Source organism: Echeneis naucrates, chromosome 8 (assembly GCF_900963305.1).
Source record: "Echeneis naucrates chromosome 8, fEcheNa1.1, whole genome shotgun sequence".
Lineage (NCBI taxonomy): Eukaryota > Metazoa > Chordata > Actinopteri > Carangiformes > Echeneidae > Echeneis > Echeneis naucrates.
The window spans coordinates 20,297,938-20,325,430 of NC_042518.1; the positions used below are offsets into that span (position 1 = coordinate 20,297,938).

The 27,493-nt window shown below is 40.1% G+C and overlaps 1 protein-coding gene across 1 annotated transcript in view; it reads right to left on the reverse strand.

Moving 5' to 3' along the window:
* Positions 1-2,300: 2,300 nt before the first annotated feature.
* Positions 2,301-27,493, reverse strand: part of pdxdc1 (pyridoxal-dependent decarboxylase domain containing 1) — a 56,128-nt gene continuing 30,935 nt past the window's right edge. The window contains exons 14-23 of the mRNA XM_029507741.1: positions 22,576-22,636; positions 21,659-21,729; positions 19,170-19,275; positions 18,723-18,897; positions 12,943-13,064; positions 12,742-12,863; positions 8,552-8,644; positions 7,660-7,756; positions 6,850-6,948; positions 2,301-5,957 (exon numbers count right to left, since the gene is read on the reverse strand). Of these exons, the coding sequence (XP_029363601.1) occupies positions 5,698-5,957; positions 6,850-6,948; positions 7,660-7,756; positions 8,552-8,644; positions 12,742-12,863; positions 12,943-13,064; positions 18,723-18,897; positions 19,170-19,275; positions 21,659-21,729; positions 22,576-22,636 (1,206 nt within the window). The 3' untranslated portion in view covers positions 2,301-5,697. The remainder of the gene's footprint in view (positions 5,958-6,849; positions 6,949-7,659; positions 7,757-8,551; positions 8,645-12,741; positions 12,864-12,942; positions 13,065-18,722; positions 18,898-19,169; positions 19,276-21,658; positions 21,730-22,575; positions 22,637-27,493) is intronic.

Genomic DNA, 27,493 nt, shown 5'->3' on the forward strand with positions numbered 1-27,493 from the left:
TGAGCTTATACGTCCCTTCGGTCGACGTGCTCACCGCGGTAGCCTATGGGATTCGTAGTCTTACTAAAGAGCGTAAAATATTAACTTTACTAACGTTTTGGAGGAGGAAAACGACATTTCCCGAAAGCTCGTGGTAGCTACTTTACGTCAGTGCTTTATTGACCTTTTCAGGAACCGCAGTTTCGTCTCAGGTTTTGTAGCAAATGGAAAAAGACTTAGTATGCTTATTTATACATCCGATACAGCTATTCCACGTACTTATTATTCACATTTTATGTATGTGCATTGTATTTATGTACAGCATTTTGTGACATCTCTTTCTTCTTTTTTTGCAGACTTTATGAGCATTTGTTGAAAACAGTTTGATTTGTTTTGCTTTATTTTGTTTTACTAATTGTAGCAATTATAAGTGTTATCACTAGCTCTGTTCCTTGGACGAATACAGGGGTCAAATATTTTATATTTAAATAAAGAAAATCATATATAAATGGAAGGTATATAATACACAATAAAAAGTACTTCAAAGAGCTATTAAGGCAGGATTAAATCAAATTAAATACTTGGTCTTGTGTACATGATGTGCCTCATCTTGAAATATTTTGTGGCTTTGAAGATACCCTCAGGTGCTACACTAGAGTGTAGCCTATTCACGAAAAGAAAGGCCTGAAAGTATGAATGTCACATTAAAAGGACGTGACTTGCTCAGCTTTTACATTTGCTGTAAATGAAGTTATGTAATATGATCATAGTTAGTCCATATCCCATAAAAGCTATGCTTAAATGAGAACAAGTACAATTTAATGCAACCTGTGCATAAACAGTTGGCTGGACAGAAACAAAAGACACAGCTTGGATTTGTTGCATTTGACTATACCTGTAACGCTTACTGGAATATAAGTATTGGTAGAATGAAAACGAGTTAATAGTTTTGTGGGCCACGTAACTCTCTGGTCTTGCCTATAAAACTTTCCAGTTCACTTTCGTTCTGAAAGAAAATAATGACAGGTCTTTGTGAACTATAACATGATCACCATCATTTATCGTGTCTTAATTGCACATTGCACTGGCAAATATACCTTTTCCTGGTTGCTCTCAGACAGATTAAAAGTTAACTTGCTTGCAGGAAAATTAACAGCTGGTCTATGGGATAACCCATTATCATCATTGGATTTGGTATGGAAATTCAAGAGGTTGATTCCAAGTGAGGCAGCAAGGCAGCATAGTGATTTGCGCTGTCGCCCCACAATAAGAAGGTCGTGGGTTTGGTTCCCAGCCTGGGGCCTTTCTGTGCAGAGTTTGCATTTTCTCCCCGTGTCTACATGGGTTTCCTCCCACCGTTCAAAGACATGCATGTATAGGTTAACTGGAGACTATAAATTGACCTTAGGTGTGAATGCAAGCATGAGTGGTTGTTTGTCTCTGTTTGTCCTTGTGTGTTGGCCCTGCAACGAACAGGCAACCTGTCCAGGGTGTGCCCTGGCCCAATGTGAGCTGGGTTTGGCTCCAGCAGCCCTTCGACCTGGTTACAGATAAAAGCGGATGAAGATGAGTGAGTGAGTGATTCTAAGTGAATTCCTGAGTTGTAGTGAATTATATCAGTAATTATAATCATGTGACTTCAGCCCAAACCGGTGGTATTAAGCATAATTGTTTTTGTATTGTGGCTCAGGTACACTTATGAGAAGTTTTGTCCTCTTAGTTTTACAGGCCTGCACCTGACTGCACAAATGGAGGAAGGCCAAGAGGCTATGTACATTTCATTGGAGTCCAGCAGTTTCATTCCACCACCACTGCCTCAGGCTACTAAAAAACCCCATTTGGTTCTGTTTCTATCTTGAAAAAAGTGTGCTACAGAATTACAATGTTATTTGTAAAAATGTGTTAAAAGGTCTGAAATGAAGGATACACTATGATGTAATTATCTCACTTGGTCATTATATATACAATTTTTTATCAATTTCCGACATAGTTTTTAAAGTTTCTTTTCCTGGCTTTATGTGATAGGACAGTTTGAAGAGTGACAGGAAATGGGGCAGAAAGTGTGGGGAATGGCATGGGACAAATGATACTGGCTGGAATTGAACCAATGCCAACAAGGACCTTGTGGCTTCCTGTTTTTGGGATGCACGCTCTTCCCACTACATTATCTGCATAATACCTGATAAGATAAATGCTAAGTGAACTATTCACATTAGTAGCATTGATTGACCAGCTCACGAGTGCAAAGAGGATGACAAAATTCAGCTTGTGAGGTTCTTTCAGAGTCAAAACAACGAAAGAAAGACAAAGCCTCCTAAGACTATAAAACGTAGAATTTAATATGTAGAGAGATACAACTTACTCAAAACATGTAATCATGTTTCTTTGCTGTAAATTAATAGTAGAAAATATTCAAGAGAAGGATTCCGCTGATGAAATACAGCCAATTTGATTAAATATCAAACCAAAATTTCTTCGTCATACATAGCTATTGATTCAGCTTTCCATAATAATCACAATAAAATGTATCTGATTAATTGATACCATTTAAGAAATTACCTAAAGAACATTAGTAATTATCTACAGAAAAAGTGCAATAAAGCTAAAATACATCTTTTTGTAATTTTCATTCCCTTGTTAATCCCTTATTAAACCATTGTATAACTCTTTACAGTAAATATTTCCACAGTATACTCTTCGCCCTAACCTTCTAAAGGACCACTGCAGCCAAATCTGGGTTTAGGCTTCCATTCTTCGACATTCCTATTGTTTTTAATGCTGTATTTTATATACATGAGAGCAAAACCCATATTTTACCACCCCAACTGTCCTGATTTTGCCCTCTTCAGTTCCAAAAACTATTCTATAGAAAAATGTGTGTTGTATGCTCCCCATGACTGTCTCATCGTCAGTATTGATTCAGGTAAATTGGTCCTTATTTTATGATGAGTTTGGGTGTTAGTGACTGATGGGAACAAAAATCTTTACTACAATTGAGAAGCAACCGCGGGGGCGTTTGATCTGTGTCAAAATATGTCCATAAGATCCACCTTTAAACAGAAATAGCTGTTGTATGGCTCAGTTAAAAATCAAGAGGCCCAATTGATGAAAACATAATCTAAATTTTAAAACACAGGAGTTGTCAATCAACTGATGACTTCTGTGTGTGGCAAGAAAAAGTCAAGCTTTGGAATGACCTACCACTTATGTTTAAATCTTTCTTTAAATATCATCACATATTACAAGTTCCAGTAATACAAGTTACAACTCTGAACAAAGAAACTACTTTAACTAATTCATTCATTCATCTTCTGCTGCTTATCTTTTTCTGGGTGCTGGAGCCAATCCTAGCTCCCATTGGAAAGGCGGGGTACACCCTGGAGAGGTTCCCAGTCCAATGATCTTATCAGTTTGTTCGATGTTAAATTGTGAGGTGATCAATTACATTATCAATACAGAGGGCACATCTACAGGCAGTAGGAATGTCATATCAGACTGTGTTTTCCTATTAGTTGGTTGGTAGCCACATTAAACATGTGAGAGCTTTAATCTTTTAAGGTAGACTGCATTTGGTTTCCTAAACTCAAATTGGTCTGTAGTTAACACGTAGCAGGGTGAGATCACAGACACCATCTGAGTTGAAAACCACATTTTGATTATAAATGACTTTTGTCATTTATCCCACATCCCACAGTGACACACACCCTAAAAGTAAATGAAGTATAGTTAATAAATTACAGACAACATGCTTAGGATAATCCTGAGATTACATTTCAAACTAGAGCAAAGAGCAAAAGTGAGGGTGATAGTGTCAAGTGCTGAAATTTAAAGCCTCATACATTCAATTGAATTGTTTAACACAGTGCAACAAACAATTAAAATAAACTAGATAGTATCCAGTGACGGTAACACAGCAGGCCTGGAGCCCACATATGGTGATTTTCTGACCCAGTACTCTGTATGGTACAGTAGTTATAGCTCCATTAGTTATTCATTTGTTGGAGCACAAACACTTTTAACCTCAGCTTTCATTTTTATTTCAAGCACCAAACTGGTAAGTTTTGTAACTATATCTTGCAGGTTGTGACACTGTCGTGGTCTTGGCCCCCCCAGACATACCAAACAGATAGACATGAATAAACACCACAGTCCTCAAAACCAATTGTGTGAGGGAGTTCCTGCTATAGCTGATGCTTCCAGGACTATATTCAGCCACAGTGACACAGGGCTAACATTGCGGCAGAACTAAGGGTGAAAAGATAAATCATATTGCAATTATTTTGGCAGACATTGCAATGTATGTCACAATTTCAATTAAAATGGTCATTTGTCATTTTATGCTCATCAAGGCCCAGCTTCCCCTTAAAATATGGCACTTAAAAGTCTTCAGAGGATGGTCAAGGACAAATTGTAGTTTTACTGAGGGCTGGCAAGATGTTTTTGGTAAAGAAAAGAAAAATTCCACACACAGTAACATGACAAGCCCCACTGAGAACTCACAACTCATAATCCCAGAAAAGAGCTGAAAAATATCCATACTTTCAGAAGAAATAGTTTTTATAACTTGGAAATAATGCAATCTTAGAATAAAATCTATGATTTTGAGAATAGTTAGTAATGTATTGAGCTATATTTTCATACAGGATTGACAGTGAACAGTAGGGTACCGAAACCCACAAAAAAAGGATTGTGGAGAATCTGAGGATTTTAACACCATACTAGATTATTATGTATGTTTTCTTATAAAATAACATTTTCATCTTTTACCATGTCTGTAAAAGACCTTGTAAAATTGCATTTGTGTCAAATTGTGACTTCACCTTGTAGATCAAAACAGTTTTTATACAAATATAACTTATTCCTGTAATGTCTTCTTTCCTAGTGAAATTACTGTTACTACTAGCCTATATAAATCATAATTTTTTTTTGTAGAATAACTTTATCTCATAATGACTCTTTGGAAAATGTAATTTGTTAAAAGGTGTGAATGGTATGACCAATTACTGTAAAAGGACATTTTTATGTTGCATCTTCAATGTCAATGTTGTGATGTTTGTATGGGAAGCGACAGCTTTTTTCTTTAATTTTGTGAATTTCTTTGTTCAGTTGTGACCTCATCATCATACTCATCCTACCTCAAAATATATTTGGACTATCTTTTTTTTTTTCTAAACTAAACTTTTTTTCTTTCTACAGAAGTGACTAATACTCCATTATGATGTTGTTGTAGGCAGTGCACACATGAATGGAGTGAAGCTTGAAGCAGGCGAATGCTGTTAGTAGTAACCATTTCAAATTAAACACTGTTCCTATATAAAATTATTTCATCATAAAATATGATTCAGTGATAAGGCAGGACTGATATATTGCATTTACATTATTTATGGTGAGGACTCTGAAAATTTCAATTGTAAATGCTTGCGCTACTTCACTTCCTGTTGACTGCTTAATTGAGTATTAAATTATGTTTCTTAAAAAAAACAAAAAACTGTAATATGGCTAATCTTTTGCTATACAGTCTAGTAAAATGGTAGGTGATTTTCCTCCGAGAGCACAACTGCCCTAGAACTGACAAAAACACACATCCCAATCTAGATCCATTGGTGGTTCTTCCTCAAAACCAGAAGAGTTATATTCGCAATGTAATCCCTTTTTAAAATGTCTGTTACACTGGTACCATTAGAGGCCTGTACGAAGACACCTGCACAGAGACTTGTCCTATCTTTCACCGTGTTTGATCTCTTGGCCCTCAGAGGCTTCCTGACTTCCTACCATCTCAGCACACTCTGGGATTTTTTGTAGTGAAACATCCCTTCCACTGTGCATGTCCTCTTTTGGTGAAGGTGGAGTGGTAGCAGGATGGATGCTGCTGTGCACAGGAGTACTCTCCTTCCCAGTTATCTCATCAGCTTGTCCGATAGAGCTGATCTCAGTAAAGGAGATGGTGCTTGCCCCTGAGTGCCGGAATAACCTCTGACCTGTGGGCAATCATAAGTACAGTAAGTGAACGTGTTACATCATTTCCATAATACATACCCAGAATTCTGTGTGTCAAGTTCTAACAAAGACAGAAGAAGCTCAGAGAGAACCCATCCTAACATGAACTAGGTAACTTACAGAGGGACAGACAGATTCTTGCAAACAGGATATATCTGTGACTGCTTGGACAAATTAACAAACCTTTAGAAGCACATCAAAACTAGTCCACTCTTAACAAAATGTTGCAGAGTCTTCAGCGATATTTCCCTGCCACAAGAACAACCAACCAACAGACTGCACACTTCATAGCCAATACATAGCAATCAACACAGTCAGTGGATCTGAGTGGCAGAGGCTAAGACATACTCAATTAGTCAGTGTCAGAGAGTGAATGGCAGTCGCAGTCAACAATTGCCTGCAAATGCCTTTAACTATTTTGGTTGTGTTTCCTCTTTAGGGAATCAGCCCTACCAAAGTACATGTGATGTCATGAAAGGTTGACACACTGCTATACAGGCCTGACTGTCAGATCACAGTTCCATATCCAAGCAACATGGCTGATCCTCACTGTACTTGTACTCCAGGCCAGGTGTGTCGGTCAAACACACTGGAGCTGAGCAAGCCTCCTGTCATTTCCCCAGCACACACACTCAGTCTCTTCTAATCCCTACCTAGCAATCAGTCCATGATCTCCCTCAGGTGTGTTGAGGTGAGGGTTCCCGTTCCCCACCACGAGATGGGGACATAGCAGTTAGCAGCTGCAGCCACCAGAGGGGGTTGTAGCTCCCTTCCACTACACAGCCTCTCGTGACATCACAATGTGCTATTATTTGGGATTTGTAGCTTTTATTTGAAATTACAGAGGTGCGCAACAGCAATGGATAATCATACCTTGCAATCTCTTTGATGAGGACGTGGGTGTGTCTTGCAGTGACAGTCTGCTCGCCTGGGCTTTGGTGGAGTATATCACCTCTGTGGAGTCCAGGGAACCTGTCAACATCCATACTTCATTTGTTTATTTATTTTTATTGGAAGTAATGAGCATTATGGATACGCTGCTATGGTTAGAGCCCTTTGAGGAGCTTCAAAAATATAATTAATGTGTTGTGTGTGATACCTTCTACAGCATATGCATATTTTAGATGTGTACTGAAAATTAGCTCCACAGTTTGAGATTTTGTGGATAAAAAAATACAAAAATATGTACATTGTATAATGTTAAAATGGGAAATGCAAACTGTGGCTTGTCTTATATTTGGAAATTGGAATGGGTTACACTTTCTGAGTTTCTAAGTTCAAAGTCACAAAGCATTGAAGACCACATGTCCTGCCAAGGCATCACTTTTTTTGTGTCCCCTGTCAGCATTTGTGCTTTTTGTGCTACTTGTGTGATGTTTCTGTACTGGGTTGTGTTATGTGTGTGTGTGTGTTATGTGTGTTTGCGGTTGATGAAGGTGTTTTCTGAGTTCTGTTTTGTCCGTTTGCAAGTGGTTTCTAAAGTTACAGTGTAATCAGCTCCAGGGCCACCAGGAGCTAATCTGCTACAATACAAAAATGCACTACACAGTGCGTGTAAAAATGGGAGAGGAGAAGACTTCACATACACAAAAGTGTAATTTCTATTTTAATGAAAATGCAAGCAACTATAATTTTTATTCATAATAATTTTTTCTGTCCAGATATACCAGAACTTCACAGTACCTGCAGCCAGGTTAAATGTTGTTCCCTTTATGGAGCTCTGAACCGGAGAGAACCAGTTCAAAACAGAGCCAACGAGAGGAAGCTGTCGCAGCATCCCCTGCAGAGTCAAAAATTCCAATGTATTAGATTTCTACAGGTACATATAGACCCTCACACACCCACACAGACCACAATGTGAATGCATGAAGCAAGTTGATCAAACATGTTTAAAATACAAGTTTAAATACAATGAGGATCATCCACTCATAGTAGGGTGACCAGATGTCCAGAAATTAAAGCAGTTGTCCCGAATCCCAAATCGTGCCCTAATTGTCCCCCCCCCAAAAAAAAAAAAAAAAAAAAAAATCACACTAGAACACTGGAGTTATTTCCTGATAAAATATTAAAAACTGATCGTGATGGTTGAGTCGTTCTGCAGCCAGCTCCCCCCAATGATTAAGAGAGAGGGAAGCGACAGCGCAGGCAGCCATGAAAAGGAGTGATGGGACGTTGCAGTGCAGTCAGCCAGTGTTGGAAAAGTTCACTTTCTAAATGATCTAGCTAATAGTTCAGTTTTCAAAATTTAAAATGAACTTGTTCAGATCATAGTTTATAATTCAAGTTCAATATGTTCGATTGCTGTGAGCTATTATGTCAAATGTGCAGCGACAGCCCTCAAAATATGCTGGGTTTTTTTTTTTTTTTTTGACGACGTAGGCCTATTTGTTAGTGTGGCAGGTATCAGTTGCCAGATTGAGTGGTTTTTCCTCTACATATTAAGGCCTGTTTGCATTGTTGTATGCCTGAAGAAGGTGTAATGACAGAAAAATTGCATTGAATTGATAAATGCATAGTGCGTCAGTGTGTGGTCACTGTTTTGCTGTTTTTCTTAGAGACAGAGATGGACACAAACCTCTTCCATGAGTTTTTCCTCATTGGCCCTTTGTAGTTGCAGCTCTGCTTCCATGATTCCTTTCCTTACCACCTCTGTCATGTTCTCCAACAGCTGCGCAGAAAGGAATAACAACTATTTTGCATTGTTAAAGGACATTTTTCAATCCTTAACGTCTGATGTGGTTCAGACTAAAATCTAACATGTATTGTTTGCCTCAGCTGATATTCAAAAGAGCTGTCCTTCATGGGCAAAGGCAGAGGCACACCAACTAGTCAGATTAGCAGGATATGGTCATAGCACATTTATTTCTTTTGCTTTATTATGCATCAGACGACAGATGACAGACGACAGGGGACACTTAGCTTTAGTAGGACTAAGGCAAAGGCAGACAATAATACCTTGGTATCAGGTGCACGTTATGGTATTTACTGCAGTTATTAAACTGCAGTAAATGCAGTACTAAAATGAAAAGGGTAAAAAAGTGCTGTTAGCAATTTATTAAAGGGAATGACATTGAACCATGTCATACCACCATGCATTTGGCTTATTTTAAGGCTAAATAATATGAAGTAAAATAATAACTGCAGTTTATAAAATGTTATCATAATGCTGCAATCTGCTTCTGACATGGTGTGGATGTGTTTCTGCCTGCTCCTTGGTGCATGCTGCTTTATTCGCTTCGAAAGTTTTGGATATGATTTTATTCTTTTTCTTTTAAGTCAACCAAGATTTTTTGAATAATTTTCAACAAACAAAGTCCAAATCCAAACAAAGTCTCCTTGCGAAAATTGTTGGATATATCAAGAAATTCTTGCTGTACAAGGAAGGATTTTTGCCTTAGAAACTGAAAAAGGACTTCATGAAACACTTCCAGTGGAATCGAGTGGTAAGAAGTCCACATTTATTTTCAAAGGGAGGGGTGAAAAAACTGCTACTTTCAACGACAATGATAAGTAAATGATACTGTGTATTTTCCACGACTCTGTAAAGACACTTATAATGGACTTGGTGCTGAAAATGCTGGGACCAATGGAGGATTTGTAACCTCACCCGGAATAAAGTTAAACAGATTTTTACCACTGTCAGCGCAAATATGACGATGATGAGACGGAGCCATATCTAAAATAAACATGAACAGGATGGTTACTTGCTGCTATCCTAGTGCCACTGTCGCTGATATCACAGAACAACTCCCTGAAGAACTGGCAAAGCACCAAGGACTGAAAAAGCTGATAATCCACATGGGTGCAGTGGACATCAGAAAAAAAACAGTCTGAAATCTTAAAAGAAGAATTTGATCAACTGTTTGATAGTCTTGATAAAGTGGCAATACCCATGTTCATTAGCGGGTTAGGGTTAGCCAGCTGCTTGAAGTGAACACATGGCTGTCCAAAGTCTGTGAGGACTGCATTTCGTCAAGAACTTTAATTCTTTCTGGCAAAGAAAGGCTCTGTTTAATGAAAAAGGCCCACACCTGAACAGATGTGGATCGAGACGACTGATGGGTAACCTCTTCCATGCTCTGAGGCATCAGAATAGGCCTGAACCAGATCCTGCACTGCCACACAGAGAAGAGAGGCACGAGAGCAGGGTTCCTGCCTCGCCAACCAAGAACCCAGAAAAGAATTTGGCCACAGCAAAGACAGTGGCACCTACAGCAACCCCAACACAGGACTCAGATGCAGCAGCTCCTCCATCATCTGCACCACAGGTCTGGGACCCACCTGCAGCATCTACACCCTCCAGAGAAGCTTCACTATCGTTCTCGTCTCCACCGTCACCCATGAGATTTCCTGATGACCTTGAAAGCTTCGTGAAATCTGGGATCAAAATGGTTCCGCTCACTCCAGACATGACAAGATCAAGGATTTGATCTACAAAAAAGAATCGCGCCTCTCTCCCTCCTCAGCTTTCTCCATCAGCCAAGGCCCCCCCAGCTCAGCCCACACCACTGGTGCCCACAGCTGTTATCTCCAACAGCGTCGATGCTGTTATCTAGGATGCCAAGGCCTCTGCGTTGCTAAGCCTCATATTACCAGAGGTCCGGGGAGGGAGAGTTCTCCTCTAAAATAATAACTACTGTCAAACCACAGAGATTAGATAAGAGAGGGACAGTTAGACTGTCCTATCAGAGAAATCTAATCCATATCCCCTGGAGGAACACATCATCCAGTTCTACTCCAGCTAATCTTAAACACGCAGTACTCAATGTCAGATCTTTAAATAACAAATCTTTCTTAATTAATAGTTTTATTTCTTTTATCTGAGCCATGGCTCGACTAAAACACAGCTAATGCAGTACTAATTGAGTCTAGTCCACCTCACTTCAATTTTGTGTCTGAAACATGACAAAACCAGATGGGTGGGGCTGTTTGTGCCATATTCAGAGACAACATTTAGCCACAAATAGTCATTTGGGTTTTTTTTTTTTTTTTCCTCATCGTTTGATTATGTAACATTCAAAATGGAACTAAAACTATCTTCAATACTTTATATCACCCTCTACAAACCACCACAGAATATTTTTATTGGCGATTTTACTGAACTACTCTCAGTTGTGTGCACTGATTTGGACTGTCGGTCATTATAGGTGACTTGAATGTGCATGTGGATGTAGCCAATGACAGGCGTGCTAAAGAACTCACTGCGGTCCTTGAAATGTTTGGGCTAACTCAGCATGTGACTGAGCCCACCCACAGCAGAGGGCACACTCTGGATGTGCTCATTACCAAGGGTGTTACTATCTTAAATGTGAGCGTTGTTGACGTTGCTTAGCTGATAATTTTTGTGTCTTCTTCGACTTGTCTGTTACACCCAAACTGGTAGCTGGGTTTACAGTTGTTCAAGGAAGACTCATAAACAACAGCGCAGGGACACAAGTTTATGGAATTGATTAAGTTTGAAAATACCCCACATTTTAATGTTGATGACCTGTTGAACTCTTTTCCAGCAAGTGTTTTAAATGTGTTGGATACCATAGCTTCTGTCAAGGCTAGAATGGTTAAAAGTCGGCAAAAGATGCCATGGAGTAAAGAAGACTCAGTCAGGGCACAAAAAAAGAAATGCTAGAGAGCTGAACAGAAATGGCGCAAGTCAAAGCTTCAGATTCCTTATGAGATTTACAAAGAAAAGCTATGTGTGTTCAATCAGACCTTGCGTAGAACAAGGGAGAATCATCACAAATCATCACAAACTGCAGTAACAACTCATGTCCTGTTTGTGACAGTAAAGAGATTAACAAACCCTCCAGCTTCACTGCCCTTAGACCTAATATCTACATCTAAGTGTAATGAGTTTGCAACATTCTTTAACGACAAAGTTCAAGGAATTAAAAAACTACCCTGCATCGAACTACACACTTAGAACTGATACACTTCACACTTGTCACTGACAAAACAGTCGAAGAGATCATCTGCAGTCCATCAATGTGCTGCCTTGATGAGTTACCCACTATATTTCTAAAGTCTGTGCTGAGCAGTCTGTTACCACAACTTGCCCAACTAGTCAAGATGACTAGAACCAGGAAATATGACCATATTAGTCCAGTGCTCAGGTCTCTGCACTGGCTTCCTGTCACTCACAGAATAGACTTTAAAACAGCTCTGCTTGTGGACAGGTCTCTTCATGGTCTAGTACCAAAGTACATCTCTGACATATAGAGCCATATGAACCATCTCAGGCCCTGAGAACCTTGGTGAATGGTCTCCTGGTGGTACCCAGAGTCAGGACTAAACATGGTGAGGCTGCGTTCCAGTTTTATGCTGCTAAAGTCTGGACCAGTCTTTCAGAAGACGTGAGACAGGCCTCAACTCTGACAACATTTAAATCCAGGCTGAAAACAGTTCTATTTAGGTGTACATATGACAACTTATTTTATCTGTGCTTTTTTAGCTTTTAATTCATTCAATTGTTACTTTTTTATGATTTATGTAATGATTCTATCTACTTTCTTGTAATTTTTTCTTCTGTATCTGTAAAGCACTTTGAATTACCCTGGGTACGAATTGTGCTCCATAAACAAACTTGACTTGCCTTGCCTTTTTACTTGGCTCTACTCCATTCTGCTTCATTGCAGAGGAAAGAACTACACTAGTCATCTGGAATACCATTGCGTGTCTGTGACAGTATCAAGACCCTTTTTTTTTTACCACCAGTACAATACTACACCATCCATTTTGAGAGCGAAATAAAACTAATATAATTGTTACCCTTCCACTCTCCTCTATTTCCTTCCCAAGGGTGGCTATTGTTTCCACTAGCTCTGAAACATCGACATCCTCAGTCACCATGCCAATGAAGATACAGTCGTCCTCTGTCTCAAATTCGGGGCCTGGGAAGAGAAGACAGATGAGGTTAAGGAACAGAGGCGACACAGTTGAAAGGCCTCTCAGATGTGAAACAGCACGAACCAGAGGAGAACATGATGTCACTGTCAAGATCTTGCAGTTTCTTCAGCAGCTCAGCGTTAAGTTTTTCCAGCTCCTGCTTTCTCCTGCTCTCATGCAGTCCTTCAGCTTCCTGAGGCTGATACCTGAACATCAGCACATCTATCACACCCCTATCATGCAACATCATCTTAATTTACACACTCACACATTTAATTCAAAAAGTTAAACTCAAATCTTATATAGATTCATTACACACAGACATATATTTCAAGTGTCTATCAGGGTTGAGCATTTGACAGTGCAAAAACCCTATTGGATCACTAGAGATTATTATAAATTTTTTTTTGCATGTAAAGAAATGGCTCCAAGGTTAAACCTTTTGTTAAGAACCTTGCTCACGATCGACATACATGAATGAAAATTCATACACATACATAGGCCCACTGGGGAGGGGGGGACTAACGAGCCTGCTGTCCCGGGCCTAGGGTAGAGGGAGGCTCAGAACTGGGCACTCGTGAAATTACGGAATAATTTTTCAAAATAAGCCTATTTGTGGAAAAGATTATGTAATATTTGAGTTACAGAAGCTTCTAATTAGTTTTCTTCAAACTAATGTCAAACACCCCCCTCCCAACAAATGGTTTGCAGAGCTTAGCGAAGGATTGGTGGATCCTTCGCTAAGCTCTGCCCTCCTTGGTTACTTTTGCTATGCCTGTCTGTTTTCTGTTGTCTGATGTTTGTCCAGTCAGCACAAGTCTGGTGCCCAGAAAAAAAAAGAAAAGAGAAGTAAATAAAGGGTTAAGAAATTTGCTAAACAAATATTTAAGAAAAGGTGATGACAGTGAAGCTGGGATGAGAAATGTAGAGGTAAAAACAGTGCAGTTAACCTTGCAACATAAACAAACTGCCCAGCTCTAATGTTAACATCCATTAGCCAAGCCTGTATAAAAGCCTGACACAAAATGTTATCTTTGACAGAAAAAGCTGAGTTTGGTAGCTCCATCAAAAAGGAAGAGAAAAAGAGGAGAGGGCTCCAGCTGCAGAGAGAGGCTGCTGATGGAGAGGAGAGGGGATGAAGAGGAGAAGAGGAGCAGGGGAAGAGTAGAAGCAGAGGAGAGGAAGAGGATAAGAAGGAGAGAAGAAGGGGGGAGGGAGAGAAAAGGAAGAGTAGAGGAAGAGGAGTGGAGACGAAGAGGAGATAATGTACAGTGGGTAAAATAAGTACTGAACACTTGCAGTGACAAGGGACAGGATTGCCTTTTTGCACCTCCATTTCTTCATGTGTTCAATACTTTTTACCTGTATCATTCCATTATATCACACATAATTTATGAACATCTATGGTTTGATTCCCTTGCATGTGTGGGTTGCATAGGTTGTTACTGACATCTGGTGAAAATTTCCTGTCAGTAGCACCTTTAGAAATATATTTACTGAGAAAAATGGTGACGTGTTCCATACTTATTTTACCCGCTGTAAAATAGTGTATGTGTGTACGTAAAAGTCCAAATGATGTTCTAAGTTATGTATAAAGTGTTGTGAATGGAAAATATTTGAATGTAGCCAAATTATATTCTTCTCTCTACTGTTTCATATAGAACTGTGATTAAATCAGCACAGAGAGAGAGAGAGAGAGAGAGAGAGAGAGAGATTGTGGCGCAGGGCACGGGGAGCCAGTAATGGCACCAGAAATTCTTAATTGGGGGAACAAGGGGGGGCTGGATTTTTCATTGGGGTGGTTTATGAATTTTCACTGTCGGTCACACATAGACACGCACGCTGGCTCTCTAGTATGTGCGCGTGATCAATCATACGCGCACACAGCCACTCTGTGCTCTTCCGGGAGGTTTGGGATGTCTGCGGATGAGCTGTCAGAGCATTCTGGTTGCAGCTGCTTACAGTATTTTTATTTTTGCTTGGGGGGGCTTAAGCCCCCCCCCCCAGCCCCTCACCTCCCGTCATCAGTGGTGGGAGCCCATCTAAAATTATTTTGTCCCAGGCCAAGGCAAGACTGTCAGCTGACCTTGCCATAAATATCATGAGCTGGACAAAAAAAGTCTCATGGATCTATACCCACACTCTAACAAGATGTCGGCCATTTTGATTGGACATTTCGATTTCTGGCAGATTTTTGCGATTTACATGCCTCATACAAAATCCTCCTATAGTTTTCACCCATGACTTTTCACCAATGACTTTATATTCACTTTGTATCATCACGACCACGAATAAATAAAGCTATCAAGAGCTTATTTGTACGTCTCACCTGCTTGGCTTGGCGTGGTGGCTAGAAAAAAAAAAAATCTCCTATAGGTTTTGCCATAAAAATAATAAGTCCTCATAAATCCAACATACATTGTTGGACCATTCAGGTCTAAATTATCCACACATGATCAGAATGTCAATACTGAATCACACGCAGAGCACCACCCGCTGAACACAGGATATTGCTCTGATACATAAACATAATCTGATTTTCACAATATTCTCCACATCCTACATTACGACATGACATGAAATCAGATTGAGGGATGTTCTCTAGCGCCACTGAAAAGTGAGAGTGGACACTCAAAAGCAATACATTGTTCTATTTGCCCAAAATTTTGCAAACTTGTTTAGACTCTTACTCTGAACAAGTCCATGTGTCAGCAGATTCATAGCGCCACACACTGGACACAGGGGGTCAACCTCCTTACACAAACATCATCCAATTTCTTAGATAGTTACAGGATGTGTTTTCTACATAGCACATGTCCACATGACATAAAAGACAAATAGAACTGTTGCATATCTTGCATCAAGACACTCTTGAACCAATGACAACGTCAGAGGCATCTTTCTATTGTTCAGTGGTCAAAGTCTTCTTTTCAGATGAAAGTACATTTTACATTTCATCCGGAAATGAAGGTCCCAGAGTCTGGAGGAAGACAGCAGAGGCACAGAATCGAAGATGTTGAGGTCCAGTGTAAAGTTTCCACAATCAGCGGCCATTTGGGCAGCCATGTTATTTGCTGGTGTTGGTCCACTGTCTTTCATCAGGTCCAAGGTCAGTGCAGCCATCAAGTTTTAAAGCTGCTTCTTGCTTCCCTCTGCTAACCATCTTATGGAGATGCTGATTTCATTTTCTAGCAGCACTTGGTACCTCCCCATACTGTTAAAAGTACCAATTCCTGGTTTAAGGACAATGGTATCCCTGTGCTTGATTGGCCAGCAAATTTCTCTGACCTTATTGAATCTGTGGGGTATTGTGAAGTGGAAGATGTGAGACATCACACCCAGGGACGAGAAGAGTTGGAGGCTGCTATCAGAGCAACCTGGACTTCCATAACACCTCTGCTGTGCTGCAGACTGATCGCCTCCATGCCACGCTGCAGTAACTCATGCAAAAGTGTACCACATGATAAACACCATGGCAACACCAGCAGCATGCACATGCACATGTAGCCTAGAACTCGCACAGGTTAACGAAGATGTCAGCAATATGGAAGTTCTTCAGCATGCCTGGAGAAGACAACAAGTTTGCCATTTGTAACACCTGCAAATGCAAAGTAGCGCGTGGAGGGACCAAGACAAAAACTTTTGGTACAACGAATCTGATCAGGCACTTAAAACAGCATCACCTTGCTGATTTCAGAAAGTTTGAAGATACTAAGAAGGGCCGTGGGACTAAACACCAAGACAAAATGAGCACTGAGCCAGATCCATCCACAAGTCAGCACTCTCTGGTAGCTTTTATCAGCAATGAAAAGAGTAAAGCCATAACTAGGAAAATGATGGAGTTCATTGAACTGGATGATCATCTGTGGTTGAAAATATAGGTTTCAGAAGTCTTATTAACCACCTGAGCCCATGATATGTAATACCAAGCGGTATTTCTCAGATGTCACGCCTAAGGAGATGTTTGATAACATGTCAGGGTTAATTTGCAGAATCTTACATGCAAATCCCAAAATCACTTGTAGTTTCACCACGGACAATTGGACGTCTCATGTAAGCCTGATGTCGATGCTGAGCCTAACTGCACAGTGGGTGGATGACGATTTCCAACTTCACCACGTCATGCTACAATGTTAAGAGATGACAGGGTCCCTCACTGCCGCGAATCTGGCCTTTGCTTTCAAGAGAATGCTACAGTATTGGGGAATCAGCAAGACGAGGGTTCATGTGGTGTTGTGAGACAATGCAAAGAACATGATTAAAGCAATCAAAGATGCTAACTTGCCAAGCTTGCCCTGCATGGCTCACACGCTGCAGCTGGCAGTGAACGAATGTCTGCTGTCCCAACACAGCATCATGGACACAGTGAAAACAGGGAGAAAAATTGTTGGACATTTGGCCACTGGCCTCCTCGTGTCTGTATGATATTCAAACAGTGCTCGGTCAACAAAGGATGCCTGCAACAAAATGTCATGACAAAATGGAATAGGGGCATTCGTTGCAGACTATGACCTACCAGCCACTCTAAGTGCGAATCAGCAGGGGTTAATTGAGAACGTGCTCACTCTCTGAACCTGACCCAGAGGAAGCACCTGCTGCCAAAAAAACATGCAGCATACTGTTTTCACTTCATGATGAAATCCTGAAGGAAAATACTGAGGTGGAACAACATCTGGCCAGCCCCTTGTCTATACAGGTACAGAGCTACCTGTGAGAAGTGCCTATTGGCAGAGGTGAGAAACCCTAACCCTAAAAAAAGACTGTTTCCCTACTCTAGCTCAGCTTGTCTGTGCTTACCTCTGTGCGCCATGCACAGTGTTGATAGTGTTGATAGCTAAACACTTATTTAGCTTGGCTGGACATGTGGTAGATGAGAGAAGAAACAGATTATCTGGTGACATAGTAGAAATGTTCTGTTTCCAAAGAAAAACTTGCCATTAATGCACAAGCAATTGCAATAGTCAAGTGTGTGTTCACTGAAATATAATAACACTCTTTAATTCTTTTTTTATTTAACTTCCCCCTATATTTATTTTTATTTATTTGTTAGTTGTATATTCTTTTATTGCAAGTGTTGCACCTGTCTTCTTTTTTTTTTCTTTGTTTTAACCTTTGAGGTGTTAAAAATACCCAACAAATACACATCTGCCACATATGATAGAATGGCTGCCGTTAAGTATGACTGAAAATTATTTTTGTGTTTTTTGTTACTGAATGTAAAAAGAAGAAAAGGGTTGCTCCATAAGACTTACGTTTACAGATCTAAATGTGAAAGTTTTTCATAGAAATATATCCAAATATATGAGTGGAAATTAGTTTTTGTGCCAGATATTGGATGTGAAAAGTTTTTGTGTTTGTGTGAATTTCCCATTTCAGGAATTAATATGTGAAATAAGATTTGTACTTGTTTTCCACCTTTGAGGTGTTGAAAGTTTATTATTGAAAATCTGGCAGAATGTTCTATTAAAAAAGATAATAAAAAGAAGATATTCTTTTTGTTTGCTATAAAGCAGTTTGAAAAAATGAAATCAGAATCAGCAGGTCGCATTCCATGAAAAATCAGAAAATCGAAATTGGCCCAGAAAATGGCAATCGGTGCATCTCTAAATAATACAAAAATTTTCTGAAATGCTGAATTTGGGTTAAAATCATGTAAATTTAAAGAAATAAATTGTTGAAATATATCAATCTGTGTTTAATGAGGCTACATAATATACTAGTTTCAGTTTCTGTTTTTAAGTTTTTGATGATATTCCAGTTTATTGTGATGTAACTATGTGTCTTTTGATTCACTAACTGACTCTTAATCACATGGTGATGATTAAATTAAGAGCTCCTTTGAGCCTTCACCCATCAAGCCTTACCGGACAGCCCCGAGGCCAGGCCAGCTGAGCTTCTCCACATATCTGAGTGAGGCTGCATGTCGGTGGGTCTCCTCTCTGAAGTCTTGTCGGAGGCTTACTGTTGAGCTCATCACTGGCACAAGCTCCATCAGCCTCTTCACCATGTGTTCAATGTCCTGCTGCTGAGTCCCCAGGGCTGAGAAAGAGTGAAGGTCATGGTCACTGCTTCCTGTTAATGTTTTAACTGTCACTTGAAATCCTACAGATAAATTAGTTTGTCTATCATCCACTCTATATCTGTCTTTCATCCCTCTCTCAGTCTCTCATTGTCTTTATCTCTGCATGTCTTTCCATCACGATCTATTCTGGGGGTAATGGTAATGCACCGACTGTGTTTATTATGGAGTCAGTGAGTTTGCGCTCATATTAAAAAGGCAGACAGTAGTGTTCTTCTGTGTGTGTTGTTACCTGCAGCAGTCAGAAGGGGGCTGAAGCGGATATAGGTACCCTCATCTTCAAACTCAACTACTTCTACTCCACTGGTAGGAACCAACTGAACGAGCTGTTCACCTAGCTGCAAACAGGAAATTTTTAAAGGATAAAGACAAATAACATTTTTGATTAGCTGCCAATTCACTGAATATCCTCCATGAAGAGAAGTCAGAGATTAGATCTGGTCGAAGTGACACTATGTACAAGTCCACTTCACATTCATAGTGCTATTCTAAATAGCATCTCTTGGACATGGAAACGTGAAAAACAACTGCAACTCTTGCTTTTGGGAGTCATAATAATTAAAAAAAAAAAAAAATTAAACAAAACAACATAGCAACTTATGTATTCCCAAGAAACGCAGCTGCCACTTTGGATTTCATTGCACAGCATTTTTTGGCTGCTCCTTGATAGCTTCTTCACCAAAGTTCCTCAATATGTGTGACATTTGATTTCCAATACCTTAATTTGTTCAATCTGAAGCAAGGTTTCTAGTCCTGAACACAGACTGTGACTTCAGGAGATTACGGAAATTCTTATTCTGCTTAGATTGAGACTTTGTACATGTGCTGCAACAAAGACTGACAGAGCAAATGCTGCCATTGCCAACCCCAGTTTTTGAGTGAGCAGTTTTACAGTAAACAACTGGCTGGTTAGCAAAAACGTAACTTTTTCAATTAAACACCTAAATACAGAAACTTTATCCATGTATGTTTTATCTAAAAGTGGCTCATACGCCAAAGATAATAAATATCTGAATATCTTCAGACCAAGACTCCAAGAAGTATTTGTTCGTAATTTGTTTGATGAAATGTCCCAACGAAGAGAAGGAGAAGGTTGGAGCATGCTTCTTATAAGTCTGCTTCAGCTCAGACAAATTCTCAGAAGGTCAGAAATGAGAAGCTCTTTGAGCTCTGTCCAATGCATCTCTACTGGTTGCAGGTTTGGGCTCTGATTCAACCACCACAGAAGCTGCAATTTCTTTGATGTATAGTGTCATTGTTCCTTCAGCAACAGTAGCTTCTCCTGAGCGTCAGCAGGTGGAGCCATGCTGACATTATTCTAGAAGAGACCTTGATAAACCTGGGACTTAATTTTCAGAGCTGTTGTTGCACCACACGTAGCACTCACTGCATCTGGTTAACATAGGGAAGTTCCAGTCTCATGAGTTCATCAGGCATGCTCCAGTTGTGTTGTGAAGTTTTGTGGTATAGCAGCTTCCTTTGTGGTATCCATGGTGGGACTCCATGCTCTGTGATGGTGGTCAGCTTTGATAATCTGAACACCAGTCAGCTTCTGTTCATTAGTTGAGGGAATAACACTGTTTCTACAATTGATTTCAATATTTGATAATGGACTGAAATGATTACTCGAGTAATTTCAATAACTCAATTACATAAAAAGATCAAGGCAATTTTTCTTGAACCAAAGCATTGTCTGATTAATTTCACTCAGATTATATGACATGCTCTACCTGTATTTCACATGGATGGTTATTATTGACACACATTTCCAAATTCATGTGAGCTATTATTGATAAGATGGAGCAAAGTCATGAAATGAAAAAAAGACAGAAAATGTCGAAGGCATGAGACTTTGTAGAGGAAACACAAGGTTCAGAGGGCTTGTCTTTGTTCATGCGTCAATATGAGAGTCAGGTCATCAGGACCTGCTCTTGCGCCAAACAAGTCAAAACAGTAAGAAGAAGACATCTGGGGTGCCAGGAAAGAGAACTACACCACACACACACAGTGCTGCACAATCACTATGGTTGAAGTTCAAGATAAGGGTGAAGGCTATCCACACAACACACATAGCCTGTCTTAGGTATAAGAAGCATGCCACATGCTGTTTTGTTGGTTCCATCTCTGACCAACCTATGTCGCTGGTAGGGCTGATGTGCATAAAAAAATTCCCCATCTGACACCTGTGTCCAGATTACCTGATTCCTCTTTTCGCCACAACAAATATTTCAATTTGCAAAAAAGCCTGTAAAATGGAACTTGCAAACCATAACCTCTTCAATGATGCGGTAATTAAATTAAAAGCATTGAAGTCCACAGAGTGGAGCCAACACCAGGTAACACAACATAACATAATGTTAAAAAAAAAAAATATATATATATATATATTTTCTCTATTATAACATTGCTGTTTGACAAGGCAAAAGAATTTATTTGATTCCTTGATAAGTTGATGAAATAATCAATAGCTGCAGCACTAATTAGATGTTTTCAATATCAACATGCTCAACATAATCATTTGTTAGTTAAAACAGGCTCTACTAGTGAATTATTTGGACTTGCATGAAGATGTCATCAGATTTTTGGACAGATTTATACAGAAAGTGGTTTGCAAATTTTTCTTGTCACTGTACACAAAATATTAATTTATGAACTGATAACATGCCCTGGCAAAAATATATAATATAATGTATACATTTAACTAAAAAAAAAAACACCTACCCATCTGTTGAAGCTATCCAGGACCTCTTTCTCTCCAGCACAGTACCCCTCCACTGAGCCCCCACTGGATGCTAAAACATTATAAAAAATGCAAAGAATACAATAATATACTTAGATTTTTCAAGGCATAACAGTATTACTTTGATAATTATTCATCCTTCAAAGTCTTTTGGAATATGGAAATTTTTTGCATTTGGGAAAAGTATAAAAAACATAAATAAGCTCAAAAGGTCAATTGGGTTTTCTGAGCTTTTAATTGAATCAGACTACTCCTTCAACGAAAGACCGGAATGCACAAGAAACCTAATCACAGAGACCACCAACTCCACACAGTGTGGGTCACTGAGGAAGAAAATAGAGAGATGCAGGTGCAAGGAGCATTTCAGCCACCAAGTATGAGAACTTGATATTGAGAAATCCAACCTGACTCAGAATTTACCAAAGGCCTTCCAGGGGGACTCCCTTAAATGGCTGGGATGTAAAACCCTCTAACCCATGTCTGTAAGTCACAACAAACCATTCATCTGATCCCCTCTGTTGAGAGGAAGACTGGTAGGGACTATGGCGTCATCATAACGTGTAAAAGCTGTTGAAACCAGTGAAGCCAAACCAAAACCACTCAAAATTCCCTCCTTGAAGAGGTCAGCACTCAATCACAGGTAAATGTGCTTGTCACGTGACATTCTGGGACATCAAAGCTTTGTGCTTAGATCATGTGCTAACAACTGAGCACGTTCAAGTAGGTGATAAAGGGCACAAGATTTGGTTGAAAAAATTAATTTGAGGTGAGTTGCATTATCGAGCAGATTCATTTTGAAGAAAGACACCTCAGAGGTCACAGCCTCTGGGAAATTACTGTTAAACTACGTCTCTAACTGAAGCACAGTCCTGTTCCCTCCTGTTTGTGCGACCCTCACCAGCAGTCATTTCCTGGGAAAACTTGAACAGCACCACAGGAGAGTTGAGTTCATCCTCCACCTGTTGGACACACAATGACAGCAATCAGGCACAATTCATTATTATTTAATTTAATCTATTTATCACATGCAAAACAAATCTCATACACTGAAAATGATTAATTTAGGGTCTGCTCTGTATTCATGTCTCTTGAAGCTACAATTTCTTATGTACATAGGGATTGTGACTGTATGTCATACACGTGTTGCGTCATTATCTGTCACTGGTGGTTGTGCTCTGTTACCTCATGTGCTGTCTCTGCTATTCTTTTGCTATTCACCTGATTAATCAACAGTAAACTGTTATCAAACTTATACTAGCCAGGAACTCCATATCTTCCCCCTTCCTAAGCTTTACAGACAATTCTGCAGCTCCGCTAATCAAACTAAACGATTAGCAATGGCTTATAGCGCTCTTTCTCCACTCTCTCTCTCCGCCCCATCCTTCTCATCTCCTCTCCTGTGATGTGTCCCTCATGTCTAACTATTCTTCTGCCTCCTTTTATGACAGCACCTCTTGCCATAGATGCAGGAAGATGGTAGAAATGGAGGTGAAAATTAGCGAGTCACGACTTCCCGAGTTGGAAGTCACAAAAATTAATGTGGAAATGGTGTGCAAGTTTGCCAAAACGATGTAGGACACTGCAGTTTTCTCCGGCCCCCTCCCCAATCGGACCAGTGATGACATGTACAGCCGCATGTCGTCATTTAACCGCTGGCTGTCGAGGTGGTGTCCCGAAAACAATGTGGGCTACATAGATAACTGGAAGACTTTCTGGGGGAGACCCGGTGTGATTAGGAGAGATGGTGTCCGTCCATCGTGGATGGGGCCGCTTTTATATCTAGGAATATGGCCAAGTTCATTGGAAAGCTAAAACCCTAACAGCCCCGAGTCGAGACCAAGAGGCAGAGCTGCAGTTTAACACACTCCTCTGCAGCTCAGTCAGAGCAGGCACCTGCCGAGTCTCTGTCAATGTTTAGGTCTATAGAAACTGTGTCTGTCCCCCGACCACCTACATTTAGAAAAGTTAATAAACCCAAATTAAACAGAAGAGGAGCTAAAAACAAAAACTTAACTGAAATCAAAACAGCCACAAATTCAATCTCAAATAACACTGCAATTAAATGTGGACTGTTGAACATTCGATCATTATCATCAAAATCTCTACTCGTTAATGATCTCATAACTGATCATTATATTGATTTATTTTGTATCACAGAAACCTGGCTGCAGCATAATGAGTATGTTAGTCTTAATGAAGCTACACCCCCCACTCATGTTAACTTTCATATCCCTTGTACCACAGGTCAAGGAGGGGGGGTGGCTGCAATATTTCAGTCAAGCCTCTTAATCAACCCCAGACCAAAATCTCGCTGCAGGTCTTTTGAAAGCCTCACTCTTAGTCTTTCCCACTCAGACTGGAAAGGTGAAAAACCAGTTTTGTTAGTTACAGTAACATAGTTTTCTGAGTTTATATCAGAGTTAGTACTCAGCACAGGTAAAATCATTATACTGGGAGATTTCAATATACATGTAGATGTAGAAAGCCTTTGTTCTGGGTTTCTTTTGGCTTTTCCCAGCATGTGAACAAATGCACTCACTTCTACAATCATATCCTTGAAATTGGCATTTAAATTGACAAGCTAACAATTCTTCCCCAAAACTCTCTCCTGTCTGACCATTACCTTATTACATTTGAGTTTACTTTAATGGGCTCCACTGAGGAACAAATTCAGCTACAGAAGATGTTTATCTGAAGATGCTGTGGCTAAATTTAAAAAGAACATTTGGTCATCTTTTCCAACAATGCCATATCTAAATTCAAATGAGGATTTCTCCCATACACAGGCTGATGACCTTGTGATTAGCACTTTGGCTACACTATGTTCAAATCTTGATGGTGCTGCCACTCTGAAAAACAAAGTAATAAAACAGACTGGCAGGAAATAGCCTGAACAAAGCTAAGGCCTGATATAATTTTGTGGTCTAGGAGTAGAAAGAAAGTAAATTTCATAGAGCTGACTGTGCCGTGGGAGGATTTAGTTGAAGAAGCATATGAAAGGAAAAAGCTCAGGTATGCAGATCTAGGTAAGGATGCTGAGCAGCGAGGATGGAAGGTTAGGAGGGTTTGTAGCAAGATCTGCTGTTGCTTTGTTGAAGGAGTTAGGAGGAAGCAGACAGAGGGTGAGGAAAACAGTGAAGGAAATGTCAGACGAGGCAGTAAGATCCAGTCAGTGGGTTTGTGTTAGAAGAAGTAATAGTAGCTGGGGGCCCAGCAGGGGGAGCTCTTAAGATAGGCAGACTCTAGGGAGAAGCAGAGGAAGAAATCCAGGAAGGGGAAGTGTATTTAAGTGGAGGGTGTGGCCTGTTTGAGCCTCTTTGCTACCATGTGGTTAGTCCAGGTGAGTTGGCCTGTGTTGGTGTGTTGATTTTGTTTGAATATAGGATTGTTCAGGTGAGTTTAGTTGCTGAATCTGCTAGTGTAGCTTGTATTGCCTCCACCTCCTGCACCCTCTATACTTTCATGCCCCTACCCGAACCAGGGTCTGTATCCCCACCCCGCTTTCACAGGTGCAATTGGTGAGAGGTTAGAGTAGTTGATAGTCGTGCTGTTTGAGATAGTGGTGATGGCTGGCATTAGAGGGTGACTCTGGGACACCAGTGTTCACAGTCTAGCCTTCTGGAGGTGATGTGGGCCTGACTAGACGAAACACTGGTGAAAGGAGGTTCCCACCTGATGACCCCAAAGACATGAGAGCTATCACTGGCCGACTGGATATTATCTGTAGGGAACATAGAGCAGGGCAAAAGTTTGTTGCTAGGAAGGTAATCACTGAGTCTGGTCCTTTTTTTTGTTGCACAAGTTTCTTGTGTTTTTTTCTAAATTAAAGAGACTTTTTACTTAATTGAGCCGCTCATTCTAGATCTGATTAATTTGACTTTATCTTTGGGATGTGTACCTTAGACTCTTAAGACCGCAGTCATCAAACCCCAACTTAAAAAGCCAAATCTTGATCCGGACGTAAGAAAGCAGTAGCAAACCAATTACACAACCACCTTGATGGTAACGGTTTGCTTGAAGAGTTTCAGTCAGGGTTTAAAGCCCATTACAGCACAGAAACAGCGCTAGTTAAAGTTGCCAATGATATTCTAATGGCTTCAGACAATGGATCAGCCTCCATACTTCTCTTACATCTTAGTGCTGCATTTGAAACCATAGATCATAATATTTTACTACAGAGACTGGAATGTGAAATTGGCATTAAAGAAACTGCACTAAGGTGGTTCCAATCCTAATTATCAGATAGACATCAGCTTGTTCATTGTTAACCTTTGCTCCACCTCATGCACTGTAGTCAGTTATGGAGTCCCACAGGGTTCGATACTTGGACTTGTTGTGAGGTCCAAAGAAATGGGGGGGCGGAGATTCCAATCCCCCACACCCCTCAAACTTCTAAGAGAATATTGCCTCAGCAACATAAATCAGCATGAACCTACCTAACCCTGCAGAGAGGTACCCCTTCTCTGACCCTCCACTCAGGCTGACATGATAACCTTATCAGGCAGTGAACGCAAATTGCTGCTCTGTATACTCATAAGGATACAAGGGTTGATATAATAAGAAATAGGATACTCTGATCAAATAAGAGACTGCAAAGAGGATAAACCAACTTCTCTGCAAAAAGCCATGTCCTCAGAAGTAACCACAACAAGCAGAGAAAACTGTACATGTCAAACAATACATTTATCCTTGTTTACATATAACTTCAAACTTGGGTGAATGAAAGGTGTAGTTAAAATCCAAACACCACCCTTGCTATGCCCTGAAAGCTTAAGGGAGAAATTCAATTGGACCAAATTTGTGCCGACAACCAGACCACACCTGTGGGTCGGCCCCCAAATAAAGGTAGTCAAAATAAAATTTTATGGAGTCTTGGCAGAGTTCTGGCAATGTTCTGAAAAGGAGACCTGACGAAGCAATAACAACCATAACAGAAAAAGAAACTCTGAAGTTAGAATTTAGCCGCTAAGCTACAAGGGTTACATTCCAAATTGAAGCTGAAGCTGCTGGAGACTGGAACAAGTTTGGCTGCACGGCACTCAGCCTCCAGCGTCTCTAGTCGCCGTGGTAACCAGGGCTGCTTGTGCTGCCCACAGCACCAGTCTGTTTTCATCAGGAGAGAGAAGAATAATTCGGATATTAACTTCATAACCAAGCCAATCGCACGAAAGACAATGCTGCCGCTGAAGAGGGATGAGCCAAACCCGACAGCCACTTCAGCTGAGGGCCAGTCTAGCTGGAGAGGCCACGACGAAGCGAATCAAATTTTAGTTTTAGAGCACTCCTTCCTCAGACAGACTCTCCCTTTGTATTTCGACAAATGATCTGTCATTAATTTGCCAAAATCCTCAAGAATCACCAGCCGCTTAATCATCGTTGTTATATCATGCCATTCCATTTACATATCCAAGCTCACCTGTTTTACCTAGTTTATGCTTTGAATTGCGCCTGTATATAATGTGCTCATTTTACTTCCCCTTTTTTTAAAATTAATAAAAACCCCCATAAATTACGCCATTGTTACACTCCTTCCCTTTGTCCTGTCAATATCACCAGCATTCCATACATTTTGCAGAAATTTGTCTTGGCACAGTGATACATTCATAAAAACTGTGTCCAAAATCTGAAAAAAGTAAATAAACATAAAAGCAATATAACCTAAAAGCATCCTAATCCTAAAAGCACACTAAGAGCACAAAGAAAATTAATGAAATAATTATTTGCTGAAGTTGGATGGCTGTTAGCAGGGCAGGACCTTAGTTGGATCTTGTGCGCTCTATCGGAGCCACGACAGCACAGAACTCATTGATATATTA